This window comes from Eleutherodactylus coqui, chromosome 5 (genome assembly GCF_035609145.1).
Source record: "Eleutherodactylus coqui strain aEleCoq1 chromosome 5, aEleCoq1.hap1, whole genome shotgun sequence".
Taxonomy (NCBI): domain Eukaryota; kingdom Metazoa; phylum Chordata; class Amphibia; order Anura; family Eleutherodactylidae; genus Eleutherodactylus; species Eleutherodactylus coqui.
In genome coordinates this window covers 97,702,894-97,720,616 of record NC_089841.1, presented here as the reverse complement: position 1 = coordinate 97,720,616, position 17,723 = coordinate 97,702,894, and the positions used below count along the sequence as shown (strand labels likewise).

Genomic DNA, 17,723 nt, shown 5'->3' with positions numbered 1-17,723 from the left:
TACACCTCCTATAAAGAGATGTGGAGCTGGGCATGTTCAATATATTGCAAAGCAGGTGTCAGATCACAAAACTCTGCCTTACCTTTCTTTTCTAAAGTCACACCATCATTCCCTTCACCTTCCTGGTTTGCTTTTCTCCTTTTTGCATTTGGCTCATTATCTTGGGATGTGCAGGATTTTGCTATCTAAGGACATGAAGTCAGTGTTTTTCAGGCAATTGTAACAATATGACAGAAAAAAAATACATCACATACAGATACATTACAGTACAGGTACACGTTTCCATTAATCTAAATAAGAGGTTCAGTACAGACATAGCAAAAACACATCAGTGTTAGGCCCAATGCCCACAGCCGTATTTGCACTGCGGGGTACTGTTCGCGTCTGGATCCCGCAGCAAATACTTCCCATAGGACATGCAAGGCAACCGCTTTTCCATGCCCACGAGCGGAAATCAACCACGATTTTCCGCTCGCGGAGAGAAAAAAAAAATCACAGCATGTCCTATTCTAGTGCGAGGCTTGCATGGACGGCTTCCATTGCAGCCGATGGAAGCCGTCGTCCCGCTGGTGCAATTCTCTGCACTGAGCATGTGCAACGCCACGCCAGCCGATACATCCGCAGAGCAGAGACACAAGAAAAGACAAGTACGTGGGGTTAAATGCCGCTCTGATTCCGCTAAGAGGTTTCACAGTCAGAATCCGCCCCAGCCGTAAGCATGAGTCCTTAGGGTGGCTTCACATCTGCGTTGCAGCGTTTTTGTCCCCTCTAAAAGCCGGGCAGCTGAGCACAAACTGAACGAACCCCTTTATAGTCAATGGGGATCATCCGGTGCTCTTCAGTTCCATGCTGAGACTGAGTCATTTGGCCAGGGGGATTCCTCTTTCCTGCTCCCCAAATGGAGAAAGAAAGCGGAACACCCCACGCAGATGTGAAACCACCCTTAGAGAACTTTAGGTGCTTCAAGTGCTGCCATCTAGAAGAATATGCCATGATTTAAGTAAAAAACGCGGCATCTCTGAGGCACACGGAGCTGGTACATTATGGGCATAACTGATTGGCACTATATTTTGATGCATATGGTCTTGCTGTCTAAATACATTGTATTACTTCTAATTTACAGCCCACATTATTTCCCAAAGCTGCTTTCATAATATTTCTGGCACCAGAGCTGAAATCTTCCAGGATTGCTTGCTTTGATGATTTGAATTCTAGGAAGAGTTTTTCTTACACAGCACACTGTACAGTAAGATACCATACTGCCAATAACGTAATATAAATGGCGGTCCTGTGGCTATATGGGAGGTCAGTTAAAGGGGTGTACCCATCTCTATGCTTTACTCTGTCCCACCACTCACCCCACTGGCCACTACATCCAGCTGGCAGGGCTTTATGGAAATGGCCTAGTACACTGTGCTACGCCATTTCTCCAGTTACAAGAACAGCATAGTTCACTGAGCTGCACTGTTTACACAGCTCCCATCCACTGCTATGAGAGTTATGGAAACAGTGCAATGGAGGGGGTTCAGCCGTTTCTGCCCCGCCTCCTTTTTTTTTTTTTTTAACTGATGACCGATCCTCTGAGTAACTTATCAGTAGTTAATGGACTGGGGTCAGCCGCTCAGGACCCACATCCATCAGCTGATCGTCTGGCCGGATGTTAGTCCAGCAGCAAACGGGAGGAATGCCAGCGCCAATCTCACTGAAGTCAGCGGAAAAGCCACGCTACTACAGCACTTCCTGCTCTTCTGGTCAGGACTGGATGTGACCAGGTCATGGCCAGCAGAGAATCAGGAAGTGTCATCGCAGCGCCGCTCTCCCATTGATTTCACTGAAACTGCCATGGACACTTTCTACGGTGACCGCTGATGACAAAATCCAGCCCGCTGCACTGACAGCAGGTTGGACGATCAGCTGATGGATGGCGGTCTGACACATTTTGCGATCAATAGTTTGGATCAGTGGAGGTTTTGCTCGCTAGGATTCGGGGGCTGCAGCGCTCACACAAGCACTGAGCTCCTTCGGCTGCTTGTGTTCCTTATTGCTCCTGAAGACGGATGCATGGAGCTTTTGTAGCTGCAGGGAGGAGACAAAAATCAGCAGAGACAGCCAAACGGGCACAGAAGAGATTTTTTTTGTGAAGCTGGATTTTTTTCATTCATTTTTTTTAATGAAGATTTGTCCCATAAATATACCTTTAACCCTTTCCAATCCACTGTCTGACCTGTGAAGACATTATGAATTAAGGCTGTACAGCTCCGATGTTGGTAGACGTCCGTCGGGGTTCTCTTACTGTATATTACCAGCCTCTCTGCTGTCGGAGCCTATCCAACGTGTCACCTCATGCAGTACTGGCTTTAGCCAGCAGATAGTGCTATTGTATAACAGCAGAAAAAGAGTAAGCCCCTAGGAAAGCCAGGGTACAAATTGGATTGGAAAGGGTTAAAAAAAAATCATCAGTAAAATAGAAGGCAGGGTTCAGTTTTGGGAAGCACGTGCCGTTTCAAGAGAGCTACAGTCCTAGGGAGCAGACTAAGTAATGCACACATGTAAGAGGTGTCCCTATACGGTGGTGCCATACGTGCAGTCCTGGACTCCATCTATCCTGCCTGCACAGTGTATGGCAGTGGGCTCCTCAGTACTAGAGCTTCGGGCAGCCATGTCTCTGTTCTTACTGAGCCCGCTCCCTCCCAGCCTCTGACCTGAGGGAGCCCGCTTCTCTGGGAGCGCTCAGCCTCCCCGCCCTGCGGTCTGAAGAAGTGGCTGATCACGGGCTGTGATGACCCACGAGGCCGGGACCGGCCTTCCCTCTGCCGCCGCATTTCCCAGCTCACTAGTAGTAGCTGACAGCAGCGCAGCGATGGAGAGAACCAGACTACTCCCACTTCCCCGGTACTGAGCGCTGATTGGATGCGTCGTACAGGGGGCGGTGCTACAGGACGCACAGACCGTCACTTTGTTTTATTAAAGTTCACTGGGCGGGGCTTAGGGACGTGGCGCGAAAACAAACCTCCGACACGTGACCCTTGTCCATGCGTGCGCAGCAGCCCGCCCACTGAGTGCTGCAAGGAACGAAGTACACCGCGGTGACCCGCACAGTCCAGGATGAGGAGTATGCTGCTGAACTCCATAGTGGCCGTGTGTCCGCCGGGGCAGGGGATCGGGAAGGCTGGGACGTTGCCGTGGCCCTTGCTCAGGTATACAGAGAGGGACAGTGTATATACAGTATACAGCCCTGCACTGTGTTATCGGCTGTAATACAGTATGTGTGCTGCTGCATGTCACGTGACTTACTTTTGGGTACCTGCTCTGCGGCATTTTCCACTGACTTCATGTAGTGACTGTAAGGTTCTGTTCACACTCTGCTTTTATTGCTGAACCATGGCAAAAAACTGCATTGTTGAAAGCTGCATAGGCTTTTAGAACTTAAAAAAAAAAAAACACAAATTAATTTTTTTTTGTTTGCTGTGGTTCAAACATAAGCAGCATTTACAGTGGCAGCAAAAGTGGGTGAGACTTTCAAAATCTTCTCCATGCGCTGTGGAAAAAATCTGCACAAAACCGTGCCGAAATTGGCATCATGCGGTGCGGAATTTAAATAAGATTTTAGCATCGGATATTCCGCGAAACACCTCTTTTCCATGTCGACATCCGCAACAAGTGCTGCAGGTTTTGATGCAGATATTTAGCTGTGGATGTGCTGCCAACATTCAGCAGCAAATCCTCCCTGTATGACTACAACCTAAGGGTGCATTCAGACGACCGTAAAGCAGCCGCGTATTCACGCCGACCGATATACGGTGTCCCTCTCTGCAGGAGGAGGAGGCTGGAAGATCCGGGAGCAGTGCTCTGAGCTCTCGCCCCCTCTCTGCCTCCTCTCCGCCCCTCTGCACTATTTGCAATGAGGGGAGGTGGGGCAGGGGTGGAGCTTATTCCTGGCACTTAGCTCCACCCCATCCCTCCCTTCTTATTGCAAATAGTGCATAGGGGCGGAGAGAGGGCGGGAGCTCAGAGCACTGCTCCCGGCTCTTCCAGCCTCCTCCCCCTGCAGAGAGACGCCGTATATCGGCTGGGCGTGAAAACCCGGCCAATATATGTTCGTCTGAATAAGGCTAACTTCACATCTGCGAGCGCGAAATCTCACTCAACAACATGTGGTTTTTTTGGGGGGGGGGGGGGGTCTTAAAACTGCCTTGCATGACTTCATGGAATTGGTGATCCTCTTCAGATGGGCGCATGCACAAAGACGCTCGCTGCTACACAGTGTATTCGCGCATGCACATGTCAAGTTTTTTGGTCAAACTTCGCACTGTTGCTCGTGAGAAAACCGAAACATAAGCCTTGTGCTATCTAGCTCACACGTCGAAAAACTACAAGGAGTATCTTTTCTCGCGCGTAGTAACCTCACGCGAGATTCACGGCCGTCAAAATGAAACCATTGAAATTAATGGCTTTGTTTCGTCACATTTTGTGGGCGTGATCTTCGCACCCGCAAAATATTAAGACAACACGTCTCTCTGAAGAAGCCCTAAAACTGCACCAGAAATCCAGCTCTGCGGCCTTGGTTTTTGAGGCAGATTTTATGGGTAAGAACTTGTGTGGCATTCCACCGTCTTTCCGTGCGGATCGCTATCGAGAAGTGACGTGTTTCACACGTGGATTTTTCTCATTTGTAGGGCTACGTCCACGTGTGGATGCAGGATAGCCACCAACTCCTGCCGTGGTTCTGCAGGCGGGATCTGCTGTGTGAACAAGGCGTAGTGGTGTTTGTACGTTAAAGGGGTTGTCCCGCGGCAGCAAGTGGGTCTATACACTTCTGTATGGCCATATTAATGCACTTTATAATGTACATTGTGCATTAATTATGAGCCATACAGAAGTTATAAAAAGTTTTTTACTTACCTGCTCCGTTGCTGGCGTCCTCGTTTCCATGGAGCCGACTAATTTTCGCCCTCCGATGGCCAAATTAGCCGCGCTTGCGCAGTCCGGGTCTTCTGCTCTCTTCAATAGAGCCGCTCGTGCAGAATGCCGGCTCCGTGTAGCTCCGCCCCGTCACGTGCCGATTCCAGCCAATCAGGAGGCTGGAATCGGCAATGGACCGCACAGAAGAGCTGCGGTCCACGGAGGGAGCAGACCCCGGCGGCTATCTTCAGCAGGTAAGTATGAAGACGCCGGACCGCCGGGATTCAGGTAAGCACTCTCCGTTTGTTGTTTTTAACCCCTGCATTGGGGTTGTCTCGCGCCGAACGGGGGGGGGGGGGGGTTAAAAAAAAAAAAAAAACCCCGTTTCGGCGCGGGACAACCCCTTTAAGGGCTAATGCCCACGACCAGTTTTTGACCATGGTTCCCGCAGTGGGATTCCGCAGTAGTTAGGTTCTATTGAACCTAACCTGCCAATGCCGACACGCTGAAATTTACCGCGGATTTCCACTGCGGGAGGTCTCCATTAACATAGTGTTAATGGAAACCGCGGAAAAACGCGCGGACGCATTTTGTTTACAACCACGGCGGAATTCCGCGACAGCCATGGGCATGAGCCCAGCTCAGTGTATTCCTCTAGAAAGCATGACCACATGCAGACTTCGCAGAGGATTCGTTGGTTATTGAGCACCATGTGGACAGACTCTTAACATGTTGGTGATCTTTAAACATGGAAATGGAATGAAGATATTCAATATTATCAATCGGTACGCAATGCGGGTAAGGCGCAATTCCCCACTTTGTTTCAGAGCGGGGATGTTGTGAAAATGCTTCCAATACACAATGTATTGCGTATGGACATCGTATCATATGCTGCCCATATAAGTGTGTATGGTGCTCACGCTGCGAACGTACGCAGAGAAATGGAGCATGCTGCGATTTATTTCTCTTGTGTATCCATACACCGTATCCACTCGCTGGTGTGTGTGAATCAATGAAAGTCCATTCACCGTGTATCGTGCAACCGTTCAACGCCTGCGTGGTGATTACACGGTCGTGGACATGAGCCCTTAGCCTGTGTATTAAGTGTTTCCTTTTATGCACGTAATACAGTTTGCAGCATGTAATATATGTTTACGTATGTAATATGTGTTTACTGCGTATTTTAAGCTCCAGTGTAATGGTGAATAATATGCACTAAAATAGGACCTGCTGTGTTTTTGTTTTCACGCACATATTACGCAAGTCTAAATGGCCCGATGTAAATCAATGGGCTTCTAGCACTGCGTATTACATGTGCAAAAAATGTGTGCGTATTACATAGGATGAGTACGCTTGTATGAGTGAGCCCATATCTGTATGGACACAGCAGTTTATAGGAATTAGTTGACAGTTTCTGTAGTAATTTAAAATATTTTTCCTTAATTTCAGGAATGAATTTAAACATTTCCAGAGGATGACAATGACCCCTACAACTGAAGGTAAATTTTTACTACACTCTTGGTTTCTTATATTAGTGGCTGGATGTGGTTTTCTTTTTTGAGGGCCACTCCTGTGAATTTCTTTTTTTCATTATTAAGCTAGTCCTCCAGGATATATGTTGGCTAATATTACCTTGGTTAGATAGTACTTTCTATCTTAAACTCCTAGCCTCTTCCTCCTTAGATGGTCATATGATCTTACTTCTGATCAGGTCAAATTTACTTAGGTGTAGCGGTTTCAGGCACTAGCGGGAAGCCTCAGGTGTAGTAGCCGTAGGTCTGGAGAGTAGTCAGGGAAAAGCAAGGAGTCAGCAATGGGAGGTCTCAGTACGCAGTACAGATGGAGGAGGCGGGTAGCGTAGTCAGGAGGGAAGCCAGTGGTCAGCAACAGAAGGTCTCAGCTCAATAGCAGAGGAGCAGGCAGAAGTGGAGCTTGATCAAGGCTTGGAGCACAATAATCACACACTGGATCTGAGGTAGGGTCAGGCTTCTATAGTTGGCCTAATCAAATGCAGGGTGGAGCCAAGACAAGGAACTGGATCAGTGAAACAGGAAACGGTAAGACCCAGAAGGTTGGATGGCTTATCGGGGAGAGCTAATGACTGGAGTGCAGGAGGTCGTGGGTTTGATCCTTGATATTAGCTTTATGTGTTCTCAGTCTCTGTAATGCTATTACATGGTTCTTACCACAGAATCTACCTAGAGGAGGACACAGACACTCATATCACAGTTACTCATGTTGATCACACAGTTGCTGTTCCACAGTTAAAATAGAGGTGATCACAGCTCACCCTCCTGACTGTAGACTTATGGCCTGTAGCCTCTTTAGGTGACTATAGAAGGTATTAAAACTGTATTCCCCAGCAGGTAGAAATGGTACAGCCTATAGCGAATGCTGTGCTGATGGATCATGGGATTGATGTGAGAGGTTGCTGCCTGATAGTTTCAGACAGGGGGCCACACTGCATGGAGGTGCAATAGACAAAGGAGCTCCAGAGTGTGAGAAGATGAAAAAATGTGTTTTTTGCTGAAATGGCCTTTTAAGAACCTTCCATTTTATTACAAGCAGACTAAGGCCTCATTCACATCACATTTCAGCTATATTCCCTGGATTGCTGAAAATTGCATTGGGACTGAACCATTGACAGTCATTGCCAAAATGAAGACCAACAAGGTCTTCATTTGAGCAGGTTTTAACTTCTTTACGGTGATCTTTGTCAGACAGTATAGCATAGACTATTATGCTATTCTTTCATAATTGCCGGAGAGGAGTGAAACCCTACTAAAAAAAAAAAGTATTGGTCACGGTATTGGTAATGAAAGCCTATGATTCTGTCCAGATACTATTTTGGGACAGTCTGAAACGTGATGTGAATGAGGCCTCACTAGTTACCGCTTTCATTACATATCAGAATGTCAATACTTCAAAGCTATGAGACAGTGTTTTGGAGATTCTCTGGTACATTATTGGTGCATTCTCCAAACCACTAAGTAGACTATTATTTCCACAGCCAGGGCGTAATATCGCTAGCAATTTTCTGCCGCGGGGGAGCAGTGGGGAGAACTGACAGGTCTCTGCGGTGAGCCTATCTAATAGATAGGCTCACCACAGCAAATCGCAGCATACCACGATTTGAATCCCGCGAGTGGAGAATCGCTGTGATTCTCCCCTCGTGGACAGGGGGCTGCTCTTTCCATAGTTAGCCTATGGAAAGCGTGTCATGCGAGGTCAGTGGGCGATTTACCGCCGCGGATCTTGCAATGACAACTTGCCCATGGACAGCCAGCCTAAGGGAAACAACAAGATTACTTACCGGTAATCCGTTTTTCATGTACCCCTGACAGCACCACTAATTTCCCTCCTCTCGCTTCTGCAGTATTTGAGTTAAAAATAAATGAATAAAGGTTATTAAGGTTTTTAAGTATAAATTTAACTAAAAAGGGATCGGCCTCAATTATTCCATGGATGTTGCTACAGAACTGAGAGGTGAAGGGTGTTCCTACCTTTTAAAAAGATCTGGGAGGTTCCTGTTCCTCACTGGTACTGTCACGGGCTCAGGGAAAACGGATTACAAGTAAGTGACCTTGTATTTTTTGCAGCCACACGACACCTCAAAAATCGGAAAGTCTTGAGATATGATTATGCGATGCCTCCTGTTCGACATGCCAGTTAGCGCCACTTGTTGCAAACTTAGAAGGACAGAATTCTGGAACAGAGAGACCTTGCTTTATTACTCTGGCAGATTGGTAGGCACGTAGGCCGAGATGTCAGCACTGTTCAGGTTGTGTACTACATTGCCAATGCAAATGACAGCAACAGGTGCCTGGGGGCAAACCTCTGCATGGACAGCTTATCAGATTAATGGGTAGTGAAGTGATCCATCCTGTACTGCGAATGAAATTGGATGTTGTATCCTAAACCTAGGGCATTGAACAGTGTCTACACAAACCATCAAAGGGCACTTGTACGACATTGGGCTGCGAGCCAGACATCCAACAACACGTGTTCCATTGATCTCACGCCACCGCTCTTAAAGGCTAGCATGGTGCAGAGCAAGATGGCATTGGAGGTCTTTTGTATTCAGCAATGCATCCTGCGTTTGTCTCAGACGCAATGATAGCCGGAGATTGGGCTGGAGACCACACGGACAGCGCCATAAAGAGGCCTTCACGAGGGAACATCACACTGGTCCTACTCCCAGGATTTTGGTGTGGGGTGGCATAATATACGGTAGTGGGACCCCTCTAGTCTTCATTCCAGGTACACAAACAGCTCAGCATTAGGTTGATTTTGTTGTGTCCCTGGAGCTGCTTTCCAACACAGCGCTAGGCTGTATGTTGCTTGTGAAACTGAGCGGCCTGCATGGCCTGAATGTGCTACCATGGCCTGCAGCGTCTCCAGACTCGTCTCCCATTGAGCATATATGAGACCTCATTGGTCAGCAGTTGCAGAGACCTGGCAGCAGCACATCTTGATGATTTGCACACCCAAAAGCGTTTGTGTCAAAACATTCCTGATGGCATGCCAAGGGTGAAAGTGTGTGCATTTCTGCACATGGCGTTCGTGCTCGATACTGAATACGGTAAATCAAGATGTTTTGAATACTTTGGTTTAATTTTTTTCATCATCTGTATATTGACATGTCAATCGATCTTCACATTTCCATAATTCCACAACTTTTTTCCTTTTTTGTGTTGCAATTTCACTGCTAAGAGGGGGGCACAGAATATACACTCCTCATCCGTGGTCCTCTAAACATCACCATAAACATTACAACATTGGCTGAAGATTATTAAAGGGATTGCATAGCTAAATAAAACACTTGGCTATGTCTGGCAGTCCCATAGAGATCAATAAAGCAGCTGTGCCAACTCCTGACCACTGCCACATTCGTACGGGGACACCCAGGCTGCACTTTTTGTGATCAGTTGGACCCCCATCAATGAGACCCGTCACCTACCCTCTATATAAAGGGATAAGTTACTTTGGTAATCCAACCCCTTCAAGTATGGGTATCTGCAGTAGGTTCTGGTGTGTAGCATTATCCTGCTGCTCCACAAGATGCCACTGCAGTAGAACATTTATGTAGCAATCTGTAAAATGCTTTGACTAGAGAACAACATAAGTGTTGTGTGTCTCCCACAGGCAAGCAAAATGTAGTCATTATGGGCAGAAAAACCTGGTTCTCTATTCCGGAGAAGAATCGACCTTTAAAGGAACGAATAAACATAGTCCTAAGCAAAGAGCTCACGTAAGTGAAGTACATCTCCTCAGGCTTCAGTATTTTGATACTATATTCAAAGTTGATAGTAATAAAGCGTTTAAAGGGCTTTTACCAACCTCGGAAGGATTGAAGGCTGAGTCAACCTTGAGCCGGCTACCTGAACCATGCAGGGATTGAACCCGCAACCTTCAGGCTGTGAGTGAGAGCTTAGGACTGCATTCCAGGGAGGAATAGGTGAGTATAAAACTTTTTTTTTTTTTTTGTAATAACCGAACCCCCTTGAGTGAGTTCCAGATGTTGGTTTTCATGTGGAATTGTGCAGCATATTGTATATTTGCGCACGTGCCATAGAATTCTGTGGGGCCTGCCGGTGCACAGAGGTACACAAAATACAGCCTGACACATTTTTTCTTTTTTCCATGTGTGTGAAATGCAAGCACAAAAAAAAGATGTAAATTAACCCATTGAGATCAATGGGTTCTATTTTCGGCCTATTGCACGCACAATACTTGCACTCGCAAATACGCTTGTGTGAATGGGCCCTTAGTCTCTACATTCAGTCTTTTTATGTCGGTGTTGACTTTTTACACTTCTACCATTGTATTTTATGCCGTAGTAAATGTTTTCTCCTCCAACAAGGTGCAAATATGTAACATACCACTAGACACAACTCCTAGAACTTTTAGGCTGGGTTCACACAGGGCGGATTTGCTGCATTTTGCTGTTGCAGATCCGCAGGACAGGCAAACCGCTGCGTTTGCAGTGCAAGCCAAAGTCAAAGCCATTTACATATGGAGGTTGCCCTCTGACTCAGGTAGGGACAGGAAGAGTTTAAAAGCACCTCCCCTTCCACCCATGCTTCAGTGTCTTCCTGTCCCTACGGTGGGACAGAGGAGCAGCTCCAGAGCTGCAGGAGAAGGAAGAAAACTTACCAGAAGAAAACTTCCCGCACGCTGTGCGATCCCCCTGGAGGGGTAGAGGTCGGGGCCGCACACTCACGAGTCCCTGCATCCCCGACCTGCGGCGCCGACTGAGCCGTAAGTCGCCTCAGCAGCGCAGGTCTCCCTCGCGCGGTCCGCATGTTCCGGCCGCCGCTGCCGCGATGGGATAGTTCCTCCTGGCAGAGGAACAGCAGCGGCGGCCTCCCGGAGCTCCTGGATCCTCGGCTCGCATAGCGGTGACGTCATCCGGCGTGGTGACGTCACGCGCTCGACGTAGGGGGTGTGGCTACCGGTGAAAACCCGGAAATGGCGCCAAATTCAAAGTTTCTCCCATCTAAAGCAGGCTCTACTCCATGGAGGTATCCTGCTGACTGACTAGAAGTGCCAAACAGCATGTCTACCCGCGACAGCTCAGCACGAGAGGGAGAAACAGATACCCTACAAGCCGTGAGTAGGCTATATGCCAAAAAACGGAATGCAAATTAACGCTGTACTGGATTGGATGCATATATGTTCCCCTTTTTCTCTCCCCTCTCCCCCATTGTGGTATGGGTTAGAGTCCAAAGAGTAAGGACTTACCGCACGCTGTTGAATTCCCCCTAGAGGGGTAGAGGTCGGGGCCGCACACACTCACAAGTCCCTGCATCCCCGACCTGCGGGGCCGACTGAGCCGTAAGTCGCCTCAGCAGCGCAGGTCTCCCTCGCACGGTCCGCATGTTCCGGCCGCCGCTGCTGCGATAGCGGACCCCCCCCCCCCCCCCCCCAAAAATAAAAATAAAAAATAAAATACCCTATGCGACGAATGCACAGGGAAGATACTAGCAGAGGCATCCGCTGTAGGATCAGGGCAGGCCTCTATGGCATCCCTTCCCCAGGCTCAGCCAGGTCCGTCACGGGTCCCTAAAAGGCCAAGACAAACCGAATTGGCGAGCCCAATTTCCGGGAATCCCTGCAGCTCCCGTCTGAAGGAGAGCTAGAGGACCCGCCAGTACTTTTAGAGGATGAGAAAAAGTATTATTTCTCCTCAAATGACATTGCGCACCTCATCAAGGCGGTGAGGGAGACAATGCAGATAGAAGAGGATCACCCGCCGAGGACAGTGCTCGCTTCGGCAGCACATATACTAAAATTGGAACGATAGACGCACACGCAAATTCGTGAAGCGTTCCATAAAACAAAGATGAAACGCTCGGCGGCCTCCGGTCAAGGGAAAATACCATGTTCCCGGTCAACTAGACCCTACAACAGGTAATTGCCGATGAATGGCAGGAGCCTGAGAAAAGAATAGCGGTATCAAGGTGGCCAAAAAAACCCTTTTGGCCCCTGAAGATACCTCACAACTGTCTTATCCAATGGATAAGAACATAGCCTCGACTTCTGTGGCCAGATCGATGGTCCTATGCATAAATAGGCTGGAAGCCTCCATCATAGATCGGGCCCCTAGAGAGGAGTCAGCCGGTTGTCTTTCCCTCCTAAAAATGGCTACCGCCTTTCTGACCGATGCATCAGCGGGGATAGTAAGATATGATGCACATTATGGCTGAAGACATGGGCCGCTGATGTGACATCAAAAAACAAGCCCTGCACCATCCCCCTCTAAGGGGAATACATGTTTGGCCCGTCCTGGACAAGATCCTGGAGAAAATCAGCGACAGAGCAAGCGACAGCCTTACAGGAAACCATCCTTTCCGAGGCACCAGCCACCTCCCGAAGTTAAAGGGAAAACTGGAAGATGGCATACCCCAAGGGAGGTCGGGTTAAGGAAGCTCAACCCTCTCCTGAACAAACAGGGGGTAGATTAGCACGCTATCTAAGTCAGTGGCAGGGGATAACATCTAACCCCTGGGTACTCCGAATAATTGAAGCAGGGTACCGAATTGAGTTCCACTCTCTACCCTCTAGGAGATTCCTCATAACCTCCCCTGGGTCCCTACAAGATCAAGGGAACCTCATAAAAAGTGTACACGAACTCAAGGACTTAGGAGGCATTGCACAAGTCCCTGATTATGAAAGGGGTGAGGGATTCTATTCTCCCTTATTTCTAATCAAAACCAAACGGTTCCATTAGGACTATCCTTAACCTTAAGGCCCTAAATAAATTTATTTCATATAAAAGAAATTTTTTTTTAAGATGGAAACAGTGAGGTCTATCGTCTCACTAATAGACCGGGATACTGTAAAGTGCACTATGCATCCCAAAGATGCATACTGTCACGTCCCAATAGCTGCAGTCCATCACAAGTACTTGAGATCTGCTCGGCGGGAGGGGACAGAATCCAACATTATCAGTTTATGGCCCTTCCATTCGGAATCTCCACTGCTACTCGGGTGTTCACAAAGATAATAATAGAGATGGTAGCCTATTTCAGACGGAACCAAATCCGTATATTCCCATATCTGGATGACTTCTTGTCAGTGTCAAGGACAGAAGGACTATACGTATAGACCTATCTATGGTCCTGTATACCCTAAACAGTTTAGGGTGGATAGTCAATAAACAGAAGTCCGACCTGAACCCTGGTACACAGAAGTTATACCCGGGTGTATTATTAGACTCCCACATCCAGGAATCTTGGCTTCCATCATCTAGGAGGAAGACCTCCTCCAAAGAGTAACCTCCCTCTGTCAGGCTACGACTGTTTCTATCAGAGAAACAATGAAGGTGCTCGGCATCCTAAACAGCCTGCATACAGATAGTCCCATGGGCACAAGCCCATACTCGACAACTACAAGGGTTCATTCTTGCCAGGTGGGACAGACGGCAGACCTCCCTGGATAATAAGGTTAGCCTGTCCGTCCGAGTCAGAGTCCCTACGCTGGTGGACCTCATAGAGGAACCTAAGCAAAGGTACCTCCTGGTCGCAAGAACCTACTATACCCATCACAACAAATGCCAGCAAAACAGGATGGGGAGCGCAAGTAGCCGACCTAAATCTACAGGCCAAAGTAGCTCATCAAGCTACAGAGAATTAAGGGCAATCTGGGAGGCCCTTAAGGCAGCAGAACCCCCTGTAAGAGGAAGGCATATCAAAATTTTGACTGATAATAGGACAGCTCTGTCGTTTGTTCGCCACCAAGGGGGAACGCGACCCACACCTGCAACAACTGGCGATAAAAATACTCCGCTAGGCGGAGTCCAACGTGCTGTCTTTTTTTCTCTCAGCAATCCATCTAAAAGGGTCCCCAAGCGTTGTTGCCAACTTCCTGAGCAGACAAGAGCATCCTTCCAGGAGAATGGGGGCTGAACCAGCGAGTCTTCGACCAACTAAGTTGCTGGTGGGGAGAACCGCAGATAGACCTGTTCGCCCCGAGGGAAAATTCAAAATGCCGGGACTTTTACTCTCTGAATCCAAGAGCCAACCCGTGCGGGATAGATGCCCTGTCCCAAAGCTGGGATATGGACCTAGCATACACCTTTCCCCCTTTTCCCACTGATCCCTCACATCCTCAGGAAAATCCAGACCAGCCGGGTGTCAGTCATACTAGTTGCCCCTATGTGGGACAAAAGGCCCTGGTATCCCCTACTAAAAGCCTTGACTATTCGGGGTCCACCTCTACTACCAGTAGTGGATGATCTCCTACTCCAGGGCCCGCTAACATACCCGGGGGTCGGAAAATTGAATCTAGCAGCATAGATGCTGAAAGCATGATATTGCGTGGGAAGGGACTCTCCCATAATACCCCGACAAAAAGCCGTAAACCTATCACGACAGCCATCTATGATAGGATACGGAGGAAGGTCACAGACTTCTGCAAAATAGATCCAGGGGAAATCCCAGGGATTGACATACCCGCAATCCGGGAATTTCACAGGCAGGCCTAGAGGAAGGCCTTAGCCCAAGAACCCTTAAGGTTCATACAGCAGCACTAGGATCTTACCTAAACCTCCCCCTAGCAGAACACCGCGGGGTGTGTAGGTTTCTCAAAGGGGCAGAAAGACTTCGACCCTTTATTAGAGAAACCTTCCCTATCTAAGACCTAAACTTAGTCCTAAATAGTCTTGCCAACCCCCCTTTGAACCCCTCTCCCAACTCTCCCTGAGACTGCTTACGCTAAAAGTTACCCTTTTAGTCGCTATAACTTCGGCTCGGAGAACAGGGGAAATACAAGCGTTATACTGTATTGAACCATACATGATAATACAAGATGACCGGATTACCTTTAAACGGGACCCAGCCTTCCCACCGAAGGTAGTGTCAAAAAATTCATAGGGAGCAGACAATCACTCTGCCCTCCTTCTGTCAAAATCCCCGCAATGGAAAAGAACGAGATTTTCATAGCCTAGATGTTAGGAGAGCCGTTCTGGTGTATTTAGAGGCTACCTGCTCCTTTCGCAAAAATAACCTCTTTTTCCAATTTCAGGGGCCGGAAAAAGGAAAGACGGCATCTAAGGGCACCATTGCAAGGTGGATCAAGACTGCCATCCAAGAGGCATATAAAGCCAGGGGCTTCGATCCCCCGGGGAAAAAAATTAGAGCCCACTCCACACGCTCTCTCTCCTCCTCTTGGGCAGAAAAAGGCCAGGCGTCTGCCGAGCAAATTGCAAAGCAGCCACCTGGTCTAGCAACATACGTTTATCAGACATTTTAGGGTTAACGTCCAGTCGGATAAAGACCTGAGCTACGGACGAAAAGTCCTTCAGGCAGTAGTCCCACCCTAAAACCACGTATAATTTGGTATACTCCATATGTAAATGGGGCCGTCGGGATGACGACCTGGAAAGATACGGATTACTTACCGGTAGTCCCATTTCCAGGAGTCATCACGACGGACCATAGTTCCCTCCCTTATAGAATAATTAATGTTCTTTCAATGTAAATATGACCGAATGAAGGTAAAATTTGGTTTAGTAAACATTGTCTACCGTGATAATTTGTAAGTCACTGAAGCATGGGTGGAAGGGGAGGTGCTTTTAAACTCTTCCTGTCCCTACCTGGGTCAGAGGGCAACCTCCATATGTAAATGGGGCCGTCGTGATGACTCCTGGAAATGGGACTACCGGTAAGTAATCCGTATCTTTCCATGGTCTCCATTAATACTATATTAATAGAGACCTCCCACCGTGGAAAAACGCAGTAAAATAGGACATGCCGTGATTTTTTTTTTCCCGCGGTGTAAATCCATGGTAGAATCCCACATGTGAGGATTGAGCTAGAACCTAATAGCTGCGTTACTCCGCTGCGGAGAACGTGTCATAAATCCGTCCGTGGATTAGCCCTTAGGGTTCTGCATTTATTTCACTACTTTACTTAGGTCTCTAGAAGGTCTATGGTATCAATGTGTCCACTTGATGGCGGCAGAAATAAACTGATGATAAACTCGATGTATTCAATAGTCCTAACATGCCAGCTACTCTTTCAGTAGTTTCGTTACACACGGCCACGTGCAGCCTTGACTATCTGTATATCAGAAGTACAAAATGATTGTGCGTATATTATCTCCATGGTAACAGTGAGGCAAACGTCTGATTGTACAATGGATAAAGTACATATCTGACAGTTTAGGCAGCAGGATACAAAGCTGGAGGTAAGCGACAAACAGAGTGATGCATTCCTGTGCCGGTGCGCCAACGTAATGTCTAAAGTTGAATCTGCACTGTGTGGGTCTACACTTTGTTACTAGATTGATTGTAACAGCAGTGAGTCTGCACCAAATGGTACTTCTGGAAGAACTTTTGTCCATCTCCTCTTAGAAAACACATTCCTATAAACCCTACTTCGGTTTTATCTAAATGAGAAGTCCATACCAAACTTATACACACAGTTATGCCTATTGCTGGCCTCTTTGGGGTTCCATGATTACCTTGCCTTTGGCGTAACATGACGGATCTGTTTTTGCTTGAAGTCTTCTCATTTACCCTTATGATATATTGATTGGATAGGCCATAGATAAATGATAGGTGAGTATTGGGGTGGTCTTTAATGACTGAAATAAGATTGGCTGCCCTCTCTAGTATAATCCTGCATTCTTAGTCTCCTTTTGCCCTCAAATTCATTTTTGCTGGATAATGACTCCTGGTGAGAATTAAGGCCAATTTACATGCAACGATTATTCGCTCAAAAGCCATCATTTGAGCAATGATCGTTGTGTGTAAATGCTTCCATGGGCCTCGTGTGGCGCAGTGTGTTAAGGCAGCAGAATGCAGTTGTAAGCTCTCACTCATGGCCTGAAGGTTGTGGGTTCAATCTCCGCTTGGTTCAGGTTGACTCAGCCTTCTATCCTTCCAGGGTCGGGGGTAATGAACAAAAATTACTTGAAAGCGCTGCAGAATAAGTTGGCACTAGACAAATAAGTCCCTCCCCATCTTTCACTCTTCAACTGAATGATGATTTTTAGATGAGCAAAAAATCCATCGTTCAGCCGGAGACAGACCGCATGCTGTGTTTGCTGTATTCAGCTTGCAAACCCACTGCAGACTAAAGGAGCTGTATGCAGAGAACAGACCAGTGAAGGTGATAAGCTGCTAATGGACACTAGCAGTTTATACAAAACAATTGTTCAAAATCTTTTGATCTTCTCTCTGGCTAAACAATGGATTTTATGCTCCCCTAAAAACCATTGTTCGGCCGAAGAGAGAAAGATGGGAGCATTTACACACGATTATCACTCAAACGATGGCTTTTGAGCGATAATCGTTGCGTGTAAATAGGCCTTAA

The 17,723-nt window shown here is 47.5% G+C and overlaps 2 protein-coding genes across 2 annotated transcripts in view; one reads left to right on the top strand and one right to left on the bottom strand.

Annotated features, from left to right (window-relative positions):
• Positions 1–2,847, bottom strand: part of MSH3 (mutS homolog 3) — a 167,247-nt gene extending 164,400 nt beyond the window's left edge. Inside the window, exons 1-2 of the mRNA XM_066602947.1 lie at positions 2,703–2,847; positions 83–185 (exon numbers count right to left, since the gene is read on the bottom strand). Coding sequence (XP_066459044.1) covers positions 83–185; positions 2,703–2,822 — 223 coding nt within the window. The 5' untranslated portion in view covers positions 2,823–2,847. The remainder of the gene's footprint in view (positions 1–82; positions 186–2,702) is intronic.
• A 177-nt stretch (positions 2,848–3,024) lies between these two features.
• The window catches only part of DHFR (dihydrofolate reductase), a 49,918-nt gene continuing 35,219 nt past the window's right edge, over positions 3,025–17,723 (top strand). The window contains exons 1-3 of the mRNA XM_066601893.1: positions 3,025–3,197; positions 6,352–6,401; positions 10,048–10,153. Of these exons, the coding sequence (XP_066457990.1) occupies positions 3,106–3,197; positions 6,352–6,401; positions 10,048–10,153 (248 nt within the window). The 5' untranslated portion in view covers positions 3,025–3,105. The remainder of the gene's footprint in view (positions 3,198–6,351; positions 6,402–10,047; positions 10,154–17,723) is intronic.